Genomic DNA, 24,695 nt, shown 5'->3' with positions numbered 1-24,695 from the left:
GCTAAACATGTACAATGAAGAACTTCATGAATAGGGAGGCACTCCTCTTTAATTGATATCACCTCTCTTCATACTGTATGTGTAGTAACTACTGCTTAATGATCAACCCCCACAAAAAATATCACCGTGTATTGGGCTTTTTTTGGACCCGATATTATTTAATGTGTACAAATGTAGTTGAAGGTATTGTACAGATAAGTGAAAGGGCCAAATTGAGGCAACTCCCGCCCTGTTTTACATTCGTACACATCGTCACTTTTGTTTAGATGTTGTCCACTTTGCTATGGAAACCTTGTTTTTTCTAAAAATGTGCTAGTCCCTGTCAGTTGTCTCGGTTGCTGTTAGGCTACGTGATCTGTCCCTAACTCCATTCTCTATTTGTGTGCTTCCTTGTGCTGCCAAGCCCCTGACGTAATGCTTCGTGTTAATTATTCGCATGTGGAAAGCAATGCCGAGACTCGCCTCTGGTAAAACAAGAGGAGCCTAACTGTAGGGAGAATAGTTAGTCAAGATGGCAAAACACACAGATCCGGAGTGAAGGGGCACCGCTCCCCGTCCCGCGACCAACACAACCGATACAACTGTGCCTAGAAGTGAGTAGCCTAACGTTTTAACTATTTTCTTTGCAACTTTTTAACAAGCTTCTGGAAAATGTTCGGAGACTCTTGTTTGAGCTGCTCTCTTGCTGGCTGTCCAGTAGGACACCTGCAATATAGAAAATGTGCTACTAAGCACCAACCTTTAAAAAATCGTGATACAATAACAATTTTTCTCTCGGAGAATACAAATGTATCCAAGCTGGACATTTATTTTGTAGATATTGACGGTTGATATTTACGCGTTTAAATAAGCGTCGGAATGGTTAACGCGCGGTTGTTGATCTCAGGAGTTTATGGAAACTAGTATGAATATGTGTAGAAATACAGTGTAGCATAGCTATGCATCGGCCACATTTTGGGAATGTTCTAGACTCCGCATTTGAACTCTTATTTAATGTAGAGCCAAGTATTCATTTTCCTCGCTCCGAATCGCATCACCTCCACATTTTACAAATGATCTAGCCTATCCTCGGCGCTTATGTAGGGCTATGATTGCCCCAATGCTGATGATGCAAAGTGGCCGTTTTTGAGACCCGTTAGTGCTGACACTGGGACTTTATTTTAAGGTACGACATTGAATACGAATGCGGTCTTTTCATGCGAGGTTATTTGCGTCGACGTTGGCAGTCCACAGATTATACAGTCTACAGGCTATTTTCGAAACCATGTGTGGTGGAATTGAGTCATATTTATGCTTCATCTTATAGTACAGCACACCGATGCTTTGAACAGAACTCATCCATAGACGCTAACTACCTTTAGCGCCTTTTTGCTGATAGGCTTCTATCTACTGTTCTGAACGTTAAAACACATTACTTGCGGTAAAGTTTTTTGGGAAAAAGGGACAAATTTCATATCGGTGAGAAATAATTCCCAATTCAAATGGTGACATGACTACACACCCTTTTTTATATGGTTAGTGTTCCCACACGGCCATATCTCCATGTGACAGCGCTTGTTTCTGGAAGACCGCTTACCTATAAGCTTGCTCCTGACACCTGTGTGTGACGGTGTCCACATACATGGGTTCAGTTTGCTCCTAGGCTACTCCCAAAATACCTTCGCTTGACAAATTAGAAAACCGTTTGTCCCTCTTGAGCCAGAAACACTTCCTCAAAACAGTTTGAATGAGCTAAGATAAATCAAGAAATCTGTCATTACTTTTGAGGTTTTTGCCAATGAGGTCTTGGGGTATTTTCACACAGTCCGTTTTAAAGGAACCGATCTTAGTCCTCTGGGGGGAAAAAAAATAAAAAGCGAAATATTATTGGCCTTTGAATGAGGACTCAACTCTTCTGCCAGTTCACGTAACCCATTTTGTTTTTTTAAGCAAGTCCGTTAAGAACAAATTCTTATTTACATTGACAGCATTGACTGCCATGTTCAGGGGCAGAGCAACATATTTTTTACCTTGTCAGCTCTGGGATTCGATCTAGTAACCTTTACTGGCCCAACGCTCTAACCACTAGGCTACCTGCCGCCCCCGTTGTGGTCCGAGTCCTCTTTGCATTCATATTGCTATGTTTGAAAGGAACCAAGATCGTTTTCCAACATTCTCTCAATGTACTCTGGGACAAGACATTTCATCAAAATGTGTTTTTTGGACAGCTAGATATGCCTCCTTGCAATTTGTTGAATGATGAGATGTAATAATTGTAATCAGCAGATACAGAAGACATGTAAATATTATTGGTAACAGAATAAATAGCAGAATAAATAATGCTGTAATTGAAAATTGTACAGCCAATGTAGGCTACTACCTCTCCTAAAAGCTAGAATTGATTTTGTATGCTACAGTATTTTGTGATTCTTACCAAATATGTTGTCTTCTCACAACATTCAAACCCCACAATCGAATAAACAGCTTACGAAGCTCTCTTATAGATCAGATATTGCAAACAAATAATTGGAACTAAAAACTAGACACATATTTTGTCATTTCTGTGCGTCTTTGACAATCGCTAATCAATATTAAAAAATGGCACGCATTTTTCCCGCAAAACTGCACATCAAAATGTTCTCTCTTGTGGCACCAATGTGCGAGGTTATGGCAGGGGCAAAGGTGTGTGTAATTACAAGCGAATCCTGGGGAGCTTTGTGTTCTTATTGCCTTAAAAAAAAAGAACTGGTCGATGGAATTCAAGCGAATGGAACCACCTCTCGAGATTGTCTCAGTTTTGTTTGCTTCGGGAGCTCTTTTGTGGGGTCTGAGTTCCTTTTGGAATGTTAACCATTCACCAAAAATTAAGAGAACCGCACAGAGTTCGTAACAATTGTCTGAATGGGACCAAGTGTGAAAACACCCTTAATTGTGTAATCTAGCTAAGATGTTTGGTGCAGTATTTTTTAATCTTTCGTTGAATGATGATAAACACTTAATGTTCCCACACCTACTAGAAGAAGTACTGTTGATCAATCACTGATGAAGGGGAGTAGACTTCGGCTAACAAACTTTGACTTGCCTCAAGAAAAATATCTGCTCGAACAGCCCGAAGGAAAAACCTTCCGAACACCGAAACTAACAAAAACATCATAAAAATGTGTCCTAATATATGCACTAACTGCTTTGACTGGGAAGCATGTGACAGGCTTTAGCGTAACTGGGGAGGAAGTGTAGTTCGTCAACTTGGGGGCACACACAGTGTATGTCTCTGTGCAAAACTGCTACAGATGCTGTTTTTATTTGAAAGATTATTTTTTGCTGATATGCCCTTTATCTTTCATATGTTTTGCAAAAAATGGTTATTTCTAAAAATTTAAACACCGTGTTGGAATTGTAGTTCACATTCAGCCAACCATGGGCGACGCGAACCACTGAAAAGCCTACGGAGAAGGGTTTTCGAGAGCTACTTTGAACATAGCAGTCTGTAACATTAAAACATCAGGGATCAGCGCCCTTCTCTTTAGAAATACCATTTGGGATGTTGCTCCAATTACTGACAATCACATTTTTTTGTCCCGGTGGTGAATGCCACAGCCTCGCATCTATACGGTAGAGCGCAACTACTTTTAGATGAAAAGTATGATACATACAGGCTTTGTTGCAGTAAGGAATTGGTGTCACTAATATTGTGGTTTTCAATGGAGAACAGTTTCTTTAAATAATCGTCTATTTCAAGTCTGCGGAGAGCAATGTTTGCTGAAGCAACGGGCACTGTCACATTTCCTCAGTGTTTGGTATTCACGGTCAGTAAAGACTGCTGGATGGGTTTTGGGACGCCATGTGTGTGTGAGCGTGTGTGACCATGTCTCTCAACCATTTATTTCCATAATTTCAGGTCTAAGGGGGATCCCTGTGGAAAATGGCAACAAGGGTAACACTGGTGTGACAGTGCAGGAAGAAAGCTGACTCTCCCGTCTGTTTACCCCCGCCCTTTGGCAGATGCACCTAGGAGAGCACCTTTCTCCCCTCAAGCTGAAGCTACACTTGCAATGCTAAAAGCCCGGATGATGATATGCCACTTGAACTGAGCACACCTACTGCTGTCTACTCAACATCAACCCGAGAAAGCGAGAGGAACACAACACAAGCTTTGACCAAAGTTGAACCAACACAGCACCAAGACCTCTGTTAACCTAATTCTCTTGTGACACCAGGGGGGGGGTCACTCTAACTGGTTTCCCCATTCTACTTAGTGCCTGTCCCCCAGACCATGATGTTTCGCGACCAGGTGGGTGTCCTGGGAAGCTGGTTTAAGGGATGGAATGAGTGTGAGCAGACGGTGGCTCTGCTGTCGCTGCTGAAGCGGGTGTCGCGGACCCAGGCCCGTTTCCTGCAGCTGTGTCTGGAGCACAGCCTGGCCGAATGCACCGAGCTCCACGTGTTGGAGGGGGAGGCCAATAACCCAGGTAGGCACACCGACACACATTATCTCCATCTTGACTGTCCATTGAAGTTGATGATTACCAATGGCTCTGCTCTGTTGACGTTTAGGAAGGGTTGGTGCTTCTGGTACCGATGCCACTTCACAAACACACACACACAAATTTGAAGGTATGTCATTCCCTATAACAGCCTTACGCACTTCTACAGACAGCGAAGGGTTAACCGTGCCCATTGCCCAGTCAGTGTATTGTGGCATGGCAACGATGAGGTCATTGCACTAGCTGGCCTCGCACCTACTTTGAATTGGACACCAGATCATACACAACTCCAGTGCTCTGCTGTGGGGATAAATCAGTTGGGGGGGCTGGTTTGTTGCATCAGGCTGGTACGTGGCTATGGAAACACCCTGGCAACCAAACTGACTCATGAAAAATAGAGTGAGCTCTGGCTGGTGTGCTGTGATGATGAGAAAAAACATTGTGTGTGTGTGTGTGTGTGTGTACTGATCTGATGTCTACAGCTGTATAGCTGGTACCACCACTGTCTGTCTGCACTGCCTTAATACACATAGATGAGAAACCGTCTGTTAAGATGGATACGTTATCATTTTCCCCTACACACACACACACATAAATGCACACACGCACACACACAGAAACATGGGATTCCCATCAGAGTTCATAGTGGGCAGTGGCTGCCTCTCTTAGCCTCACCAACACCTTGTGTTGCCATAGACTTCCAGTCATTGCGCTAACGTGAGTAAGCAATTGGTAGCTTTCTTCAAACTGCACATAGAGACATAAAAATGGTATCCACTAGATACATCTTATACTGGGGAAATAGGTAAAGGGCTTCTTTGGCAAAATCCCCAAATATCTCCTTAAGGGGGTCACTCCCAAGCCCTAGTCGGGTGTTCACTGTCAGAGATCAGAGGAGGCAGAGAAGACTCAGCGAGGATGGGTTCAAATCATCAACTCGTGGGTTTATAGGAATAGTTTAGCTCCATTTGGGATCATACTGCTTTAACGAGCTTGTTTTAATAGTAGGTTGGTCCCATATCTGTTTGGCCAACTCTTATGGTCATTGCCATGCTGAACAGATCTGGGACCAGGCTAGTACTTGTACAGTGGTGGTGAACTGGACATGAATGTGACTGTATGGATCTTGAAGCTACGAAGTGTAGCAAATCGGCTGCTCAATGGGTACATCCCAGTACCTCTGAATATCTGCCTTCCTTGTTTCTCTTACGTCATGAAAATTGATGTGTAAATGGACTGGGTATATTTTCTCATTGCTGTTTTCAGCCACTGTATTAAAACCATTCAGATTAGCAGTCTTGTAGGAGAATGTATGAGCAAATAAAAATGCAACCTAAGACTATAGGAACACCGTTTTTATAGCTACTTAGCCATTTGTCTGGGTCTTGCCACGCCTGTCAGCCTGCGGTCGACCCTGCTTCCGTTGGCTCAACAAGTTGAGAGTGACAGTCGGCAATGCCCCCAGCAACGGACCATTGTTTCAGTGCTGCTGCAATGTTGTCTATGGATCAATTATGTGGCTATACATAGACTTTCTGGAATGTAATGACTACTGACTGTCCTTTGCTCTCTGTCTACACTGATATCAAGTGTATGCCAGTTGTTTGATCATATCTATTGTCATGTTTATTGTCATCTCTTCAGACACAGAAGTCTGGATGGCAAGGAACAATTTTTTTAAATCATCTCAACCTAATAAGCTTATTGGCTCAGACAGATTTTAGATGTGTAAGTTCAACACTTGTTGTGATTGTTGTCCATTTTTTTATTGTCGTGAGAAAGTTGGAAAAATATCCATCTTTGTGGTAGAAATGGAAGCCTATGTCCCTCACAGGGTTAATTTGCAGCTGGAAGCTCCAAGTTGAGTGGAAAGGCGCAACTATTTGGAAAGTACTGTACTAATGAAAGGAATCCACAGTGACCTACTTATTTCACTGCGTGAAGAGGCTGCCTTGTTCCCCTGAACAGAGTGATGCAACTTATTTTCTGCTTGTCACAGCATCAAGTCAAGACTATATGTATGTGTGAGAAAGAGACTGTGGAGAGGGGGATTTATTTTAGTCACTCGATGATATCACATTTTCAGATTTGGCAGAGATTTGGGATTTTGACTAGGTTGAAGTAATTTGATTTGCTATTTTGAGCACCTAAAATAGTGAAAGATATAATATACACTACTAAGATATATATATACACTACTGTTTAAAAGTTGGGGTCTCTTAGAAATGTCCTTGTTTTTGAAGGAAAAACACTTTTGTCCATTAAATAACATCAAATTGATCAGAAATACTGTGTAGACATTGTTAATGTTTTAAATGACTATTGTAGCTGAAAACGGCAGATTATTTTAATGGAATATCTACATACAGAGGCCAATTATCAGCAACCATCACTCCTTTGTTCCAATGGCATGTTGTGTTAGCTAATCCAAGTTTGTCATTTTAAAAGGCTAATTCCTCATTATAAAACCCTTTTGCAATTATGTTAGCACAGCTGAAAACTGTTGTCCTGATTAAAGAAGCAATAAAACTGGCCCTCAGACTCGTTGAGTATCTGGAGCGTCATCATTTGTGGGTTTGATTACAGGCTAAAAATGGCTAGAAACTTGAAACTTGTCAATATAATCTTGTTCTGTGAAATGAAGGCTATTCCATGCGAGAAATTGCCAATAAACTGAATATCTCATACAACGCTGTGTACTACTCCCTTCACAGAACAGCGCAAACTAGCTCTAATCACAATGGAAAGAGTGGGAGGCCCTGGTGCACAACTGAGCAAGAGGACAATTACATTAGTGTCTAGTTTGAGAAACAGATGCCTCACAAGTCCTCAACTGGCAGCTCATTAAATAGTAACTTCAAAACACCAGTCTCAACGTCAACAGTGAAGAGGCGACTCCGGGATGCTGGCCTTCTAAACAGAGTTCCCCTGTCCAGTGACTGTTCTTTTGTCCATATTAATCTATTATTTTTATTGGCCAGTCTGAGATATGGATTTTTCTTTACAACTCTATCTTAGACTGGCCAATAAAAATAAAAGATTAAGATGGGTAAAAGAACACAGACACTGGACAGAGGAACTCTGTCTAGAAGGCCAGCATCCCAGAGTCGCCTCTTCACTGTTGACGTTGAGACTGGTGTTTTGAAGGTACTATTTAATGAAGCTGGCAGTTGAGGACTTGTGAGGCATCTGTTTCTCAAACTAGACACTGTAATGTACCTTTCCTCTTGCTCAGTTGTGCACCGGGGCCTCCCACTCCTCTTTCTATTCTGGTTAGAGCCGGTTTGCGATATTCTGTGAAGGGAGTAGAACACAGCGTTGTACGAGATCTTCAATTTCTCTCATGGAATAGCCTTCATTTCTCAGAACAAGAATAGACTTACAAGTTTCAGAAGAAAGGTCTTTGTTTCTAGCCATTTTGAGCCTGTAATCGAACCCACAAATGCTGATGCACCAGACACTCAACTGGTCTAAAGAAGGACAGTTTTATTGCTTTAATCAGGACAACAGTTTTCAGCTGTGCTAACATAATTACCAAAATGTTTTCTATTGATCAATTAGCCTTTTAAAATTATAAACTTGGATTACCTAACACAGCGTACCATTAGAGCACAGGAGTGATGGTTGCTGATAATGTGCCTCTGTAGATCTATGAAGATATTCCATAAAGTCTGCAGTTTTCAGCTACAATAGTCATTTACAACATTAATCATGTCTACACTGTATTTCTAATCAATTTTATGTTATTTTAAATGTACTTTTCTTTTAAAAAAAACATGGACATTTCTAAGAGACTCCAACTTTTTTAAACGTTAGTGTATGTATGTGTGTGTGTGTGTGTATATGTATCTCATTGGGTTTCTACATAAGAGCATTATCAGACCTACTGCTGTGCTGATCGAATCTGAAAGTTGAAGGTCAGTGCAAGTCATTTAATCTAAATCTAGTAGTTCTTTCTTTCAAACATGGCTGTTTGGGGTATGTAACATCTCCACCCCGATATAAAATAAATCTTTAGGCCAAACCTGGGAGGGGCAATCGAATCAAGTTTGAAGTGGCTGAGCATTGTCCTGTCTAAACAGGGGTGTTTAGGCTGCCCGAGTGGGGCAGCGGTCTAAGGCACTGCAGTGCTTGAGGTTTCACTACAGATCCGGGTTTGATCCCGGGCTGTGTTGCAGCCGGCCGTGACCGGGAGAACAATTTGGCTCAGCGTCGTCCGGGTTATGGGAGGGTTTGGCTGGCCTGTAAGTCCTTGTCCCATCGCGCTCTAGCGACTTCTGTGACGGGCTGGGCGCATGCATGCTGACACGGTCACCAGTTGTACGGTGTTTCCTCCGACACATTGGTGCGCCTAGCTTCCGGGTTAAGATGGCATTGTGTCAAGAAGCAGTGCGGCTTGGCAGGTCGTGTTTCTGAAGACGAATGTCTCTCGACTAGAGGTCGACCGATTTATGATTTTTCAATGCCGATACCGATTTATTGGAGGACCCCAAAAAAAAGCCGATACCGATTAATCAGCCAGTTTTTTTGTGTCACTTTTTATATATATATATTTGTAATCTTGACAATTACAACAATACTGAATGAACAATTAACACTTTTTATTTTAACTTAATAGATAAATCAAATCTATGTAGTCTCAAATAAATCATGAAGATTGCTCAATTTGGTTTAAATAATGCAAACTGCACAGTGTTGGAGAAGTAAAAGTGCAATATGTGCCATGTAAAAAAGCTAACGTTTAAGTACCTTGCTCAGAACATATGATAGCTGGTGGTTCAATATTCCCGTTTTAGGTTGTAGTTATTATAGGAATTATGACGCGTTGACTATTTCTCTCTTTGATTCGATGATAAATTAACAGGCACCGCATTGATAATATGCAGCGCAGGACAAGCTAGTTAACCTGGTAATATCATCAACCATGTGTAGTTAACTAGTGATTTATTTGAAGATATTTTTTTTAAAGTTAATGCTAGCCAACAACTTACCTTGGCTCCATGCTGCACTCGTGTAACAGGTGGTCAGCCTGCCACGCAGTTTCCTCGTGGAATGCAATGTAATCGGCGTCCAAAAATGCCGATTACCGATTGTTATGACAACTTGAAATCGGCCATGCGGATGAATCGGTCGACATCTGCACTTGAACATCGCCTCTCCCGAGTCCGTACAGGTGTTGCAGCGACGGGACAAGACCGTATCTACCAACTGGATATCTTAAAATTGTCAATATAATCTTGTTCTGTGAAATGAAGGCTATTCCATGCGAGAAATTGCCAATAAACTGAATATCTCATACAACGCTGTGTACTACTCCCTTCACAGAACAGCGCAAACTAGCTCTAATCACAATGGAAAGACCTAGCTATGGCAGCAATTAGTCTACTGTAGCGCGAATCTGATTGGTTGGTTGCTGTCTCTCCCTGCCTGCTTCCTGTGTCACTCAAATGTGGTGTAATTGCCGATGACAATTTGGGGCAATTTCTTGATATGGATTTTCCCCGATATCAGAAAATGGCCATTGATAGCTGCCATTGGTCAGATCCGAAGTTGAGGCTGAAGATTTCTCGACACAGATGAATTGTTTACATAGCAGGTTAGGATAACTAGCGTGGCAGGTAATGTGAATCAGCGTGGCAGGTAATGTTAATTGGCGAGGCAGGTTAGGAGACTGAGGTTAAGGTTGGGAAAAGTGTTCGGGTTAGCTACAATGCTACTGTTGTTAACTGTTGTCCCTGACACACAAGAAACTGCTACAGACCAATGAGTATAACTTGATATCAAGAAACACCTATATCAGAAAACGCCCCAAATCGTGGTCTGCAATTACACCCTTCTTGTGTCACTCGCTCACAGTACGGCCCCTCTCCCGCCTGCTAGAGCGGCACCTCTATCTCCCTCCTCTCGCGCTTTATCAGCTCTGGTTAATAAAGTAGCTTAAAAAATGACTTCTCTGTTGCTTCCCTCGCTAGAATTGACTCACACTGGGTCTGGATCCAACCAGGTCTATACTGAACTAGTCTAGTTGTCGTCGGGTCTGTTCGGAAGTGGTCTCCTATATTTAACAAAAATATTTATGCATATTGGGTCCGGGTGGGAAAGCCCCAGGTCCATTTCGGAATAGGTCCAACTTTTTGGACCTGTAAAGACCTCTAGTGTTTACCCCTCTCTTCCCCCTCCCACCTCTGTCCCAGAGGCGGACTGCAGAGCAGGACAGGGTAGGGGGGTGGGGTTGGGCGAGGACAGGGGGGCTACTGTTATCAATGACTGACTTCATTGGAGCGTTTTTCACTGTGGACTGACTGGTAAAGGGGAGGCAGGAAGGGCGGGTGGCTAACATACAGGCAGCTATTCTGTGGTATTCACCGCTCAGGCATGTGTGTGTTTCTCTATTCCTTTATATTTCTACTAATCCTTTTCCCTCTCTCATACTCGGAATCTCTCCCGTTTTCACCATCTCCATGTCTTAAGCACAGCAAACCGAGTTTTCTCTTGGAAAAAGAGATGATGCAACACCTACACGTCCTATTATCCTCCACTGTCATGTTCAGCCTATTAATATTTAGGCTACTATCTATATCTATATGTCCAGGAATATCCACTTCAAACTGAACAGGTGCTTTGTTGGTCCGGACTAAGAAGCAATGGCACTCTTGTCTAGTTCTATCTAAGAGCATCTTCTTTTATGGACAGAATGGAGGGCTGTCTGCAGTGCCATCGCACACATTCTCCAATGTAGTACCGCAGGGGACATCTAGCTGGATTGGTCAAGTGTTGGTAGCGACGCTTGCTCATTGAGAAGTGGTGGAGGCAAGGATAATTCAGTGTGGCAAAGACATAATGGCATCGTCACCTCAGGGAGCTGTAACATTAGGAGGACCTGGCTGTCAGAGCAGCCTTTGTGAGCACTACACTGTCCCTATAGAAGGACTCTTCAGGAAGTGGTCATGTCTGATCTTTTTTTTTTTTTGCCTGGTTCTGTATGTGCTGTTTTGCCAACTCCTGTGGTCATTGTGATCCCAACTAAGGGATGGCGCAAACAGACCTGGCACCAGGCTTATCGCTTACCACCTTTCCCAATTGTTTGGTTCACTGCATGTTGTAGCCTATAATCATCTGCTGTTGGTCACCTCATTTCAGACGTCATACTCCCCCTGCCTTCACTTGGCCTACTACCGCTGATGGAAAAAGCATGGACGGAAAACAGCATTCCTTGCTGACGTTGTAAATGGGTTCCGGTGATGGGGATATTGTCTAGGAATGTGGACATGGAACATAGTTGGGAAGTAAGCGCATGAACGCAGGGGATATAATAGGGCTTTCCAAATGGAATAAAAAAAAGTCATGGTTTAGGAAATTATGATGAAGGAAAAATAATAGGGAGTTATGTTAGGACAGCTTCAATATCTTGTTGTATTTGTGGGGTTCCATTTTCTTCTACCAGGGCAAAGTGTATTGAAAAGTCAGTGCACTAGTGACCAGCATCAAATCATTACTAATGCAAAACCATGAAGTTCTGGTTACCATATTGGACTTGTATAAAAGTAATTTTTATATAATACATTGCCTTCAGAAATTATTCATACCCTGTGACTTATTCCACATTTAGTTGTTACAGCCTGAATTTAAAATGAAATAAATAAAGAAAAACGTTTCTCACCCATCTACACACAACACCCCATGATGACAAAGTGAAACATGTTATTAGAAATGTTAGCAAATGTATTGAAAATTAAATATATGAAGATCTCATTTACATAAGTAACCACACACCCCTGATTCAATACATGTTAGAATCAGCTTTGGCAGCGATTACAGCTGAATCTTTCTGGGAAAGTGTAAGAGCTTTGCACATCTGGATTGTACAATATTTGCACATTTATAAAAAATATATATATATTCTTCAAGCTGGTTGGTTGTTGATCATTGCTAGAAAGCCATTTTCAAGTCTTGCCATAGATTTTCAAGACGATTTAAGTCAAAACTGTAACTAAGCCACTCGGGAATATTCAATGTCATCTTGGTAAGCAATTCCAGTGTATATTTGGCCTTGTGTTTTAGGTTATTGTCATGCTGAAAGGTGAATTTGTCTACCAGTGTCTATTGGAAATCAGAGTGAACCAGGTTATCCTCTAGGATTTAAAAAAATATATCCTTAGTCCTTGCCCGATGACAAGCACACCCATAACATGATGCAGCATGAACATATGAAGTGGTGCTCAGTGATGTGTTGTGTTGGATTTGCCCCAAACATAACACTTTGTATTCAGGACAAACTTAATTTCTTTGTCACATTTTTAGCACTTTTACTTTAGTGTCTTATTGTAGACAAGATTCATGATTTGGAAAATTTGTATTCTGTACAGGCTGTTTTAGGTTTGTATTGTGGAGTAACTACCATGTTGTTGATCAAGTTGATCAAGTTTTCTGCTATCACAGACATTACTTTGTAAATGTTTTAAAATCCCTGAGCAGTTGCCTTCCTCTCCGGCAAATTAGTTAGGAAGGACGCATGTATCTTTGTAGTGACCGAGGGCTATTCAACGTCTACCAATAGGTGCCTTTCTTTGCGAGGCATTGGAAAACCTCCCTGGTCTTTGTGGTTTAGTCTGTGTTTAGAAACTCACTGTTTGATTGAGGGACCTTACAGTTATCTGCATGTGTGGGTTACAGAGATGAGGTAGTAATTCAAAAATCATGTTAAAGCACTGTTATTGCACACAGTGAGTCCATGCAACTTATTATGTGACTTGTTAAGCACATTTTTACTCCTGAACATATTTAGGCTTGCCACAAGGAAGCGGTTGAATTTATGTATTTAATTTTTTATTTCACCTTTTATTTAGGTAGGCCAGTTGAGAACAAGTTCTCATTTAAAACTGTGACCTGGCCAAGATGAAGCAAAGCAGTGCGACACAAACAACAACACGAGTTAAACATGGAATAAACAAACGTACAGTCAATAACACAATAGAAAAAGCAATATACAGTGTGTGCAAATGTTGTAAGATTAGGGAGGTAAGTAAATAAATGGGCCATAGTGGCAAAATAATTACAACTTAGCATTAACACTGGAGTGATATATGTGTAGATGATAATGTGCAAGTAGAGATACTTGGGGTGCAAAAGAGCACAATATGAACAATATGGGGATGAGGCAGTTGGGTGGGCTATTTACAGATGGGCTGTGTACAGGTGCAATGATCGGTAAGCTGCTCTGACAGCTGATGCTTAAAGTTAGTGAGGGAGCTATAAGACACCAACTTCAGTGATTTTTGCAATTCGTTCCAGTCATTTGCAGCAGAGAACTGGAAGGAAAGGAGGAGTTGGCTTTGGGGATGACCAGTGAAATATACCTGCTGGAGCGGGTGCTACTGGTGGGTGTTGCTATGGTGACCAGTGAGCTGAGATAAGGTGAGGCTTTACCTAGCAAAGACTTATAGATGACCTGGAGCCAGTGGGTTTAGCAACGAATTTGTAGCGAGGGCCAGCCAACGAGAGCATACAGGTTACAGTGGTGGGTAGTATATGGGGCTTTGGTGACAAAACGGATGGCACTATGATAGACTGCATCCAATTTGCTTAGTGGAGTGTTGGAGGCTATTTTGTAAATGACATCGCCAAAGTCAACGATCGGTAGGATAGTCAGTTTTACGAGGGTATGTTTTGCAGCATGAGTGAAGGATGCTTTGTTATGAAATAGGAATCCGATTCTAGATTTAATTTCGGATTGGAGATGCTTAATGTGAGTCTGGAAGAAGATTTTAGTCTAACCAGACACCTAGAATATGTGGACAACTACAAATACGTATGTCGGAACCGTACAGAGTATTGATGCTAGTCGGGCGGGAGCAGTTATATCGTTTAGGACCTTGAGCGTGGCTGAGGTGCACCCATGACCAGCTCAGAAATCAGATTGCATATTGGAGAAGGTACGGTGGGATTTTAAATGGTCGGGGAGCTGTTTTGTTAACTTGACTTTCGAAGACTTCAGAAAGGCAGGGTAGGATAGATATAGATCTGTAACAGTTTGGGTCTAGAGTGTCTCCCCCTTTTGAAGAGGGGGATGACCGCGGCAGCTTTCCAATCTTTGGGGATCTCAGATGATACGAAAGAGGTTGAACAGGCTAGTAATAGGGGTTGCAACAATTGCGGCGGATCATTTTAGAAAGAGAGGGTCCAGATTGTCTAGCCCAGCTGATTTGTAGGGGTCCAGATTTTGCAGCTCTGTCAGAACATCTGGATTTGGGTGAAGGAGAAGTGGGGGAAGCTTTGGCAATTTGCTGTGTGGGGTGCAGAGCTGTTGACCAGGGTAGCCAGGTGGAAAGCTTGGCCAGCCGTAGAAAAATGCTTATTCTTGATTATCGTAGATTTATCGGTGATGAGTGTTTCCTAGCCTCAGAGCAGTGGGCACCTAGGAGGAGGTGCTCTTATTCTCCATGGACTTTACAGTGTCCCAAAACTTTTTGGAATTTGTGCTACAGGATGCAAATTTCTGTTTGAAAAAGCTAGCCATTGCTTTCCTAACTGCCTGTATATATATTGGTTCCTAACTTCCCTGAGAAGTTGCATATCGCGGGGACTATTCAATGCGAATGAATACTTATTGACTGAAGACCTTTCAGCTTTATAGTTTTAAATAGTTAGGAAACAATTCTAAAGTATAATTCCACTTTGACATAATGGGGATTGTGTGTTGGCCATCAATTTAATCAATTTTAAATCCTGACTGTAACAGAACAAAATGTGAAATTCAAGGGGTGTGAATACTTTCGGAAGGCACTGTATATGTAAACTATATGTCCTCCAGGATGGAGCCACATAACTTTAGAGATTAGTGAAATAGTAGTAGTGGGTGAAGTGGAATTTGAAGCTGAACCTCCAACCCCAGAAACTACTATTACCACCGCTTTCCCAGACACCCCCGTTCTACATTGGCTAACACCCCAGACTTGCTCTCCCCGGCCTCAACCCTCCTCTTCACCTTCCTCCTCCTTCCAGCTGCTCTTCTGAAGAACAAATAAATCTCACCTTCCAGTCGTCTAGCTGGAGAGAAGAGTGTGCTTGTCTCACGTTTGGGTGCCGAACTATTTCATTGCACCCACTCATGAGCAAACAGTTTATTTCTGGCCACTCGGCTCCATGTTCTGTGAACTCATACTGAACCTCTGAAATGGTGGGTCAGAGGACCTGCAAAACAAAATCCCTTCTAGTCTCATCTCTGAACAGTCAGAATCAAACATCACATTTTTCCCCTTCCCAACTCTCACGGCAGCCCAAAATCTTGACTTCACCGAAAGAAATGGTGACTGAGGAAGCTCTTCTTTGTAGCTCTTCCGAATGACTATTGGGAACCACACTGCCACTAATGCCCTCAAAGTATTCATTCCCCTTCAATTATTCCCCATTTTGTTGTTTAAAGCCTGAATTCTCACCCATCTACACAATGCCCCATAATGACATTTGTTCAAATTTTTGGAAAATGAAATACAAGTACTGTATCTCATTTACATAAGTATACACACCTCTTTACTATGACACTCCAAATTGAACTCGGGTGCATCCGATTTCCTTGGATCATCCTTGATGTCACTACAACTTGGAGTCCACCTGTAGCCAATTAAATTCTTTGGCCATTTAGTTAGAAACACACCTGTCTATATAAGGTCCCACAGTTGACAGTGCATGTCAGATCAAAAACTACACCATGAACTCCAAGGAACTGTCTGTAGATCTCCAAGATAATTGTGGTGAGGCATATATCTGGGGAAGGGTATAAAATAATTTCTAGAATGTTGAAAGTTTCCAACAAATGGAATTACCCAGACTCTGCCTAGAGCTGGCCGTATAACCAAACTGGGCAAGAAGGACATTGGTCGGGGAGGTGACTAAGAACTGACAGGATTACAGAGTTCTTTTAGCTGAGATGGGAGAACCTACCAGGACAACCATTTCTACAGTACTTCACCAAGTCCTGAGAAAAAGACACATGACAGCACACCTGGAGTCTGCAAAAAGGCACGTGAATGACTGAGATCATAATGCAAAAGATTCTGTGGTGTATTGAGACAAATGTAACTATTTGGCCGGCATGCAAAGCGCTATCTCTTGAATCGCATTGAAGTCTGTGGAAAGACCTGAAGATTGCTGTTCACTGCTGCTCCCCATCTAACTTAACAGAGCTTGAGAAAATCTACAAGGAATCCAGATGTGAAAGGCTGATACAGCCAAGACGATTCAAAGCTGTAATCGTCACCAAAGGTGCTTCTACAAAGTATTGACTCCGCTGGGGCGGCAGCGTAGCCTAGTGGTTAGAGCGTTGGACTAGTAACCGGAAGGTTGCGAGTTCAAACCCTCGAGCTGACAAGGTACAAATCTGTCGTTCTGCCACTGAACAGGCAGTTAACCCACTGTTCCCAGGCCGTCATTGAAAATAAGAATGTGTTCTTAACTGACTTGCCTGGTTAAACAAAGGTAAAAAAAATAATAAAACAAATAAAAAAAGTGCTGTTCAGAAACCCAGCCTAAAACCCCAAACAGCAAGCAATGCAGGTGTAGAAGCACGGTGGCTAGGGAAAACTCACTAGAAAGGCCAAAACTTAGGAAGACACCTAGCGAAGAACCAGGCTATGAGGGTTGGCCAGTCCTCTTCTGGCTGTGCCGGGTGGAGATTATAACAGAACATGGCCAAGATGTTCAAATGTTCATAAATGACCAGCATGGTCAAATAATAATAATCACAGTAGTTGTCGAGGGTGCAACAAGTCAGCACCTCAGGAGTAGATGTCAGTTGGCTTTTCATGGCCAATCATTGAGAGTATCTCTACCGCTCCTGCTGTCTCTAGAGAGTTGAAAACAGCAGGTCGGGGACAGGTAGCACATCCGGTGAACAGGTCAGGGTTCCTTAGCCACAGACAGAACAGTTGAAACTGGAGCAGCAGCACGGCCAGGTGAACTGGGGACAGCAAGGAGTCATCATGCCAGGTAGTCCTGAGGCATGGTCCTAGGGCTCACGTCCTCCTAGAGAAAGAGGGAATTAGAGAGAGCATACTTAAATTCACACAGGACACCGGATAAGACTGGAGAAGTACTCCAGATATAACAGACTGACCCTAGCCCCACGACACAAACTACTGCAGCATAAATACTGGAGGCTGAGACAGGAGGGGTCAGGAGACACTGACTAAGAACCTGATGCATCTCTGCTTGGCATTCAGGGGAGAGATCAAGGGTAAGGCCCTGCGATAAACTAGCAGTCCTGTCCAGGGGGTGTAGTTGTACCTTAAACTGCCTCATGCTACAGAAACAGGAGTATTATTGCATGGTTTATGTAGCCAAATGTTGTTCCAAGTGAAGCAGTGCTTAGTGCTTTGGACTATTTTGATGCGTTACCAGTGGACTGGTATCGATTTCGGGAAACTAATTTCTGTTGAGCATTCTGCATGGAGGGGTGTGTTAAGATATTGTAGACCATCTGCTGCCAAATGGAGCTATGTGATCTCCCTCCCCGTAGATTTGATTTGGTTCCACCCAAACCTGTTGAAATTAAACCGCTATATGCTGGAACACAGCTTCTAGGTTGAGACCAACGGAACAACGGAAGGGGTGCACCACCTATGCAACGACGGCTGAAACCTTGCTTCTATTGGTCGCTCTTACCATTTTTAGCAGCTGTGTGGTTTGACTGAAGGTGTGAACGTATCAGCACTTGGTGTCCGAGACTCCGCATGTAATATCGTTCAGTCTCCACCCTCTGTCCGACAGGTGAAACACATTGGCTACACCCATTGATGAATAAGCAGCAGACACAGAGCATTTGATGTTTCCCTATATAGCCCCTAGCCCTGCCCTTTCTCCTGAGGCAGCTGGACATTCTTGGTGGCATTAAACAGTGCTTTTCATTGTATACAGAAGCTAGGCTTGGGCGCCATCCAGAACCCAACTAACTATGTGTGCACTCACTGCAAGCACTGCTTAGACATCAAGAGGACAAGCTGGGAACACAGAGCACCAAGCATGGGGTTGGCCTGGGACAGGACTGACTGTCCGCTACAGGCCGATATAACAGCCTTTATGTAGCATACTGTATGTGATGGAGACAATAGAGCCATTGATGTACAGTACCAGTCAAAAGTTTGGACACACCTTTTCTTTATTTTTACTATGTTCTACATTGTAGAAGACATCAAAATGATCAAATAACACCATATAGTAACCAAAAAAGTGGAGATATATATTGGAGATTCTTCAAAGCTGCCACCCTTTGCCTTGATGACAGCTTTGCACACTTGACATTCTCTTAACCAGCTTCATGAGGTAGTTACCTGGAATGCATTTCAATTAACAGGTGTGCCATGTTAAAATTTAATTTGTGAAATGTCTTTCCTTCTTAATGTGTTTGAGCCAATCAGTTGTGTTGTGACAAGGGAGGGGTATTATACAGAAGATAACCCTATTTGGTAAAAGACCAAGTCTATATTATGGCAAGAACAGTTCAAATATGCAAAGAGCAGCGACAGTCCATCATTACTTTAAGACATGAAGGTCAGTCAATACGGAACATTTAAAGAACTTTTAAGGTTTCTTCAAGTGCAGTCACAAAAACCATCAAGCGCTATAATGAAACTGGCTCTCATGCGGATCGCCAGAGGAAAGGAAGACCCAGAGTTACCTCTGCTACAGAGGTCCATTATAAGTCCATTAGAATTAACTGCACCTCATATTGCAGCCCAAATAATGCTTCACGGAGTTCAAATAACAGACACATCTCATTATCAACTGTTCAGAGGAGACTGTCGGGTATCAGGCCTTCATGGTTGAATTGCTGCAAAGAAACCACTACTAAAATACGTCAACAACAAGAAGAAGAAGAGACTTGTTTGGGCCAAGAAACACGAGCAATGGACATTAGAATGTTGGAAATCTGTCCTTTGGTCTAATGAGTCCAAATTTGAGGGGGGTCATCTACCCCTTGTTCTGGAGCTCTGGGAAGAAGGACTGAGAAGATCAGTTCAGACTTTTTAAAATGACATATACATTTTTTTTATTTTTATGCTGACACCATAAAAAATCGAATTTCCACCTCCAGAAATGAGCCCAATAGCATTTTGGTAAACTATTGTTAACATTTTTACATATTTGGACCATGCATATATTCTATGCATGGACCATATTATCAGGTATGCAATAAGCATGATCACCTGTAAGCCCAACTGATGCAGCATTGTGGCTATAAATAAAGGCTGAAGGTTACCTATCTTACCTATCTGCATTTACCCTATTGGGGTAATCATTAGCTTGATCCCAAATGTAATCTTTTAACTAGTTAGCATCCTATTGATGAATGTTATGTCCCAATAAATTAATTACATAAACACTGAATATAATGTACCCAACGTATTAGGGTAAGTTGAGGTAACCTGTCATCCGTTGTAATATGGCCCCTGCACTCACAGCTAATTGAAGAGCAGTAATATGTTTAACCATGTCACTGCTAAAACTCTGGGTTTGATATGGTGCATTTCATGCAGATTTAGGAGTTGAGAAATGAATAAAGTAGGAATGGAATGCTGGGACCCCCCTCTTTTTAACAAACACCATTTAAAACTGCTGTTTTCCTCGCTGTTGCAAGAGTTGTTGTGCAGCTTGTCAGAATGCATGTTTCCCTCCCTATGGCAATCGTAACTTGAATGCACCTCGAGAGGAATATATATATATATATATATATATCTCTCATAGAACACTATTCTATTATGAGGTTGTCTGAGTTTTCTATTCATTACTTGTTTTGTTTGCAGAGGAAAAGTAAATGTGGATTGTTCTAGCATCTTCAAACTATGTTCCATATTTATTTTCCGTGGCAGCAATGATTTTGCCTTGCGTGGCACAACGCCACAGTTAAATGACTGCAGCGGAAACACTGGGGGACTTTGACTCTGGTGGGCTGGGATTGACCTCACTCCTCCAGTCTCTTGAACGAACCAGTGTTCGGGTCTTAGAGGTGTGTGTGTCCGGGAGCGTTATGCTGAAAGGTGACACTTGTTAGGGTCTATCTGATTGTCGAGTGACTAGTCTGTTTGCAATGTTCAAAAGTTTCTTAAAAGTACCCTTTTGCTCTGTTAATGTATTCTCAACGGCTATTAGTACTGCTGCAAGATCAAAGGCTCTTTACAAACTGCAACTAGGTTGTGTATTTTACCTTTGACGAATATGACTGTCAGGTGCTTGTCATTCACAGAACTGAATGTATTCGCTCTTGGTTACCTTTTATAGTAGCCTATGACTGTGCAATTAATCTGAGGCCTGTAGTTTCTTGTTGGAGACTGAGGGAGAAGAGGGCAGACTTGTGTGTAGAGTTGTTTTTTCTCCTCAATGGGCCACTGAGTGCTGCCGTCATGTGGTCTCAGCCGGATGCTTCCTTTGTCGTCACACATACTCGCCACTCTGCCAGGCCTGCTCAGGAACTATACTGGGAGCACTTCCCACCCTGACACACACAACCTTCCTTCCCCACATTTTTTTTAATGTATTATTTTATTTCACCTTTATTTAACCAGGTAGGCCAGTTGAGAACACCTTTATTTAACCAGGTAGGCCAGTTGAGAACACCTTTATTTAACCAGGTAGGCCAGTTGAGAACACCTTTATTTAACCAGGTAGGCCAGTTGAGAACACCTTTATTTAACCAGGTAGGCCAGTTGAGAACACCTTTATTTAACCAGGTAGGCCAGTTGAGAACACCTTTATTTAACCAGGTAGGCCAGTTGAGAACACCTTTATTTAACCAGGTAGGCCAGTTGAGAACACCTTTATTTAACCAGGTAGGCCAGTTGAGAACACCTTTATTTAACCAGGTAGGCCAGTTGAGAACACCTTTATTTAACCAGGTAGGCCAGTTGAGAACACCTTTATTTAACCAGGTAGGCCAGTTGAGAACACCTTTATTTAACCAGGTAGGCCAGTTGAGAACACCTTTATTTAACCAGGTAGGCCAGTTGAGAACAAGTTCTCATTTACAACTGCGACCTGGCCAAGAGAAAGCAAAGCAGTGTGACACAAACAACACAGAGTTACACGTGGAATAAACAAACGTACAGTCAATAACACAATAGAAAAGTCTATATACAGTGTGTGCAAATGAGGTAAGATAAGGGAGGTAAGGCAAATAAATAGGCCATAGTGGTGAAATAATTACAGTTTAGCAATTAAACACTAGAGTGAAAGATGTGCAGAAGATGAATGTGCAAATAGAGATACTGGGGTGCAAAAATAACAGTATCGGATGAGGTAGTTGGATGGGCTATGGTACAGGTGCAATGAGCTGCTCTGACAGCTGGTGCTTAAAGTTAGAGAGAGAGATATGTATATATATATATATATATTCTTTCCAGTCATTGGCAGCAGAGAACTGGAAGGAAAGACGACCAAAGGAGGAATTGGCTTTGGGGGTGACCAGTGAGACATACCTGCTGGAGCATGTGCTACGGCTGGGTGCTGCTATGGTGACCAGTGAGCTGAGAAGGCGGGGCTTTACCTAGCAAGACTTATAGAAGACCTGGAGCCAGTGGGTTTGGCAACGAATATGAAATGAGGGGGGCCAGCCAACGAGAGCATAAAGGTCCCAGTGGTGGATAGTATATGGGGCTTTGGTGACAAAACGGGTGGCACTATGATAGACTCCACTAAGCAAATTGGATGCAGTGTTGAAGGCTATTTTGTAAATGACATCGCCGAAGTCAAGGATCAGTAGGATAGTCAGTTTTACGAGGGTATGTTTGGCAGCATGAGTGAAGGATGCTTTGTTTGCGAAATAGGATACCGATTCTAGATTTCACTTTGGATTGGAGATGCTTAATGTGAGTCTGGAAGGAGAGTTTATAAACTAACCAGACACCTAGAATATGTGGACAACTCTTAAATACCTAAGTCCGAACCGTCCAGAGTAGTGATGCTGGACGGGCGGGCAGGTGCGGGCAGCGATCGGTTGAAGTGCATGCATTCAGTTTTACTTGCATTTAAGAGCAGTTGGAGGCCACGGAATGAGAGTTGTATGGCATTGAAGCTCATCTGGAGGTTAGTTCACACAGTGTCCAAAGAAGGGCCAGAGGAATACAGAATGGTGTCGTCTGTGCAGAGGTGGATCAGAGAATCACCAGCAGCAAGAGCGACATCATTGATGTATACAGAGAAAAGAGCCTAAGAAATTAACCCATAGAGACTGCCAGAGGCTGCACACATAGAGACTGTCAGAGGTCTGGACAACAGGCCCTCCAATTTGACACACTGAACTCTATCTGAGAAGTAGTTGGTGAACCAGGCGAGGCAGTCATTTGAGAAACCAAGGTTGTTGAGTCTGCCGATAATGCGGTGATTGACAGAGTCGAAAACCTTGACCAGGTCGATGAATACAGCTGCACAGTATTGTCTCTTATCGATGGCGGTTATTATATTGTTTAGGACCTTGAGCGTGGCTGAGGTGCACCCATGACCAGCTCAGGAAACCAGAGTGCATATCAGAGAAGGAGAATCTTTGGAAATCTCAGACGATACGAAAAAGAGGTTGAACAGGCTTAGTAATAGGGGTTGCAACAATTGTGGCAGATACTTTTAGAAAGAGAGGGTCCAGATTGTCTAGCCCAACAGATTTATAGGTTGTGTAGGTTCTGCTTGTGTATATTGGTTCCTAACTTCCCTGAAAGGTTTCATATCGCGGGGGCTATTTGATGCTAATGCAGTACGCCACAGGATGTTTTTGTGCTTGTCAAGGGCATTCAGGTCTGGAGTGAACCAAGGGTTGTTCCTTGTTCAATTTTCTTTTGAATGGGGCATTCTTATTTAAGATGGTGAGGAAAGCACCTTTGAAGAATAGCCAGGCATCCTCTACTGACGGAATGAGGTCAATATCCTTCCAGAATACCCGGGCCAGGTCGATATGAAAAGCCTTCTCGCTGAAGTGTTTTAGGGAGTGTTAGACAGCGATGAGGGGTGGTCGTTTGACCGCAGACCTATTACTGATGCAGGCAATGAGGCAGTGATCGCTGAGATCCTGGTTGAAGACCACAGAGGTATATTTGGAGGGCAGGTTGGTTGGGATGATATCTATGAGAGTGCCCCGGTTTACAGATTTGGGGTTGTACCTGGTAGGTTCATTTGATAATTTCTGTGAGATTGAGGGCATCTAGCTTAGATTGTAGGACGGCCAAGGTGTTAAGCATGTCCCCGTTTAGGTTGCCTAACAGTACAAGCTCTGACGATAGATGGGCGGCAATCATTTCACATATGGTGTCCAGGGCACAGCTAGGGGTCTATAGCAAGCGGCAACGGTGAGAGACTTGTTTCTGAAAAGGTGGATTTTTAAAATCTCATTGTTTAGGCACAGACCTGGATAGTAAGACAGAACTCTGCAGGCTATCTCTGCAGTAGATTGCAACTCCGCCCCCTTTTGGCAGTTCTCTTTTCGGAAAATGTTATAGTTAGGGATGGACCTTTCTGGGTTTTTGGTGGCCGCCTTAAGCCAGGATTCAGACTCAGCTAGGACATCCGGGTGTGGCAGAGTGTGAATAAAACAAACTTAGGGAGGAGGCTTCTAATGTTAACATACATGAAGCCAAGGCTTTTACGGTTACAGAAGTCAACAAATGAGAGCGCCTGGGGAATGGGAGTGGAGCTAGGCACTGCAGGTCCTGGATTAATCTCTACATCACCAGAGGAACAGAGGAGGAGTAGGATAAGGGTACGGCTAAAGGCTAAAAGAGCTGGTCGTCTCGTGCATTTGGAACAGAGCGTAAAAGGAGCAGGTTTCTGATCAGAGAAGAATAGATTCAAGGCATAATGTACAGACAAGGGTATAGTAGGATGTGGAGGTAAACCTAGGCATTGAGTGACGATGAGAGGGGTATTGTCTCTAGAGACACCATTTAAACCAGGTGAGCTCACCGCATGTGTGAGAGGTGGAACAAAAGGGTTAGCTAAGGCATGTTGAGCAGGGCTGGAGGCTCTGCAGTGAAATTAGACAATCACTAACCAAAACAGCAATGGACAAGTGATCATGGGGTCTAGTGAGTAGCTAGGAGGGCTGGAGACACGGCGATTCAGACAGCTAGCGGGCCAGGGCTAGCAGAAGGGCCTTAGGGGGACGTCACGATGGAGGAGTCAATTGTAGCCCCCTCGGCCAGTTACGCCGGCAGACCGGTCGTGATGGACCGGCAGGGCTCCGTGTAGTAAAAGGGTCCA

At 42.9% G+C, this 24,695-nt stretch overlaps 1 protein-coding gene across 3 annotated transcripts in view; it reads left to right on the top strand.

Annotated features, from left to right (window-relative positions):
* The first annotated feature begins 320 nt into the window (after nucleotides 1-320).
* The window catches only part of LOC109903831 (protein Smaug homolog 1), a 97,037-nt gene continuing 72,662 nt past the window's right edge, over nucleotides 321-24,695 (top strand). For 2 of the 3 annotated variants that reach the window (XM_031788439.1, XM_020500814.2), the window contains exons 1-2: nucleotides 321-593; nucleotides 3,878-4,448. In XM_031788439.1, the coding sequence (XP_031644299.1) occupies nucleotides 4,253-4,448 (196 nt within the window). In that variant the 5' untranslated portion in view covers nucleotides 321-593; nucleotides 3,878-4,252. The remainder of the gene's footprint in view (nucleotides 594-3,877; nucleotides 4,449-24,695) is intronic. The other variant, XM_020500815.2, reaches the window with a different exon arrangement.

The sequence above is a fragment of the Oncorhynchus kisutch genome, linkage group LG14, assembly GCF_002021735.2.
Source record: "Oncorhynchus kisutch isolate 150728-3 linkage group LG14, Okis_V2, whole genome shotgun sequence".
Taxonomy (NCBI): Eukaryota; Metazoa; Chordata; class Actinopteri; order Salmoniformes; family Salmonidae; genus Oncorhynchus; species Oncorhynchus kisutch.
The sequence above is the reverse complement of the archived record's forward strand: the minus strand, read 5'-3'. Positions and strand labels throughout refer to the sequence as shown.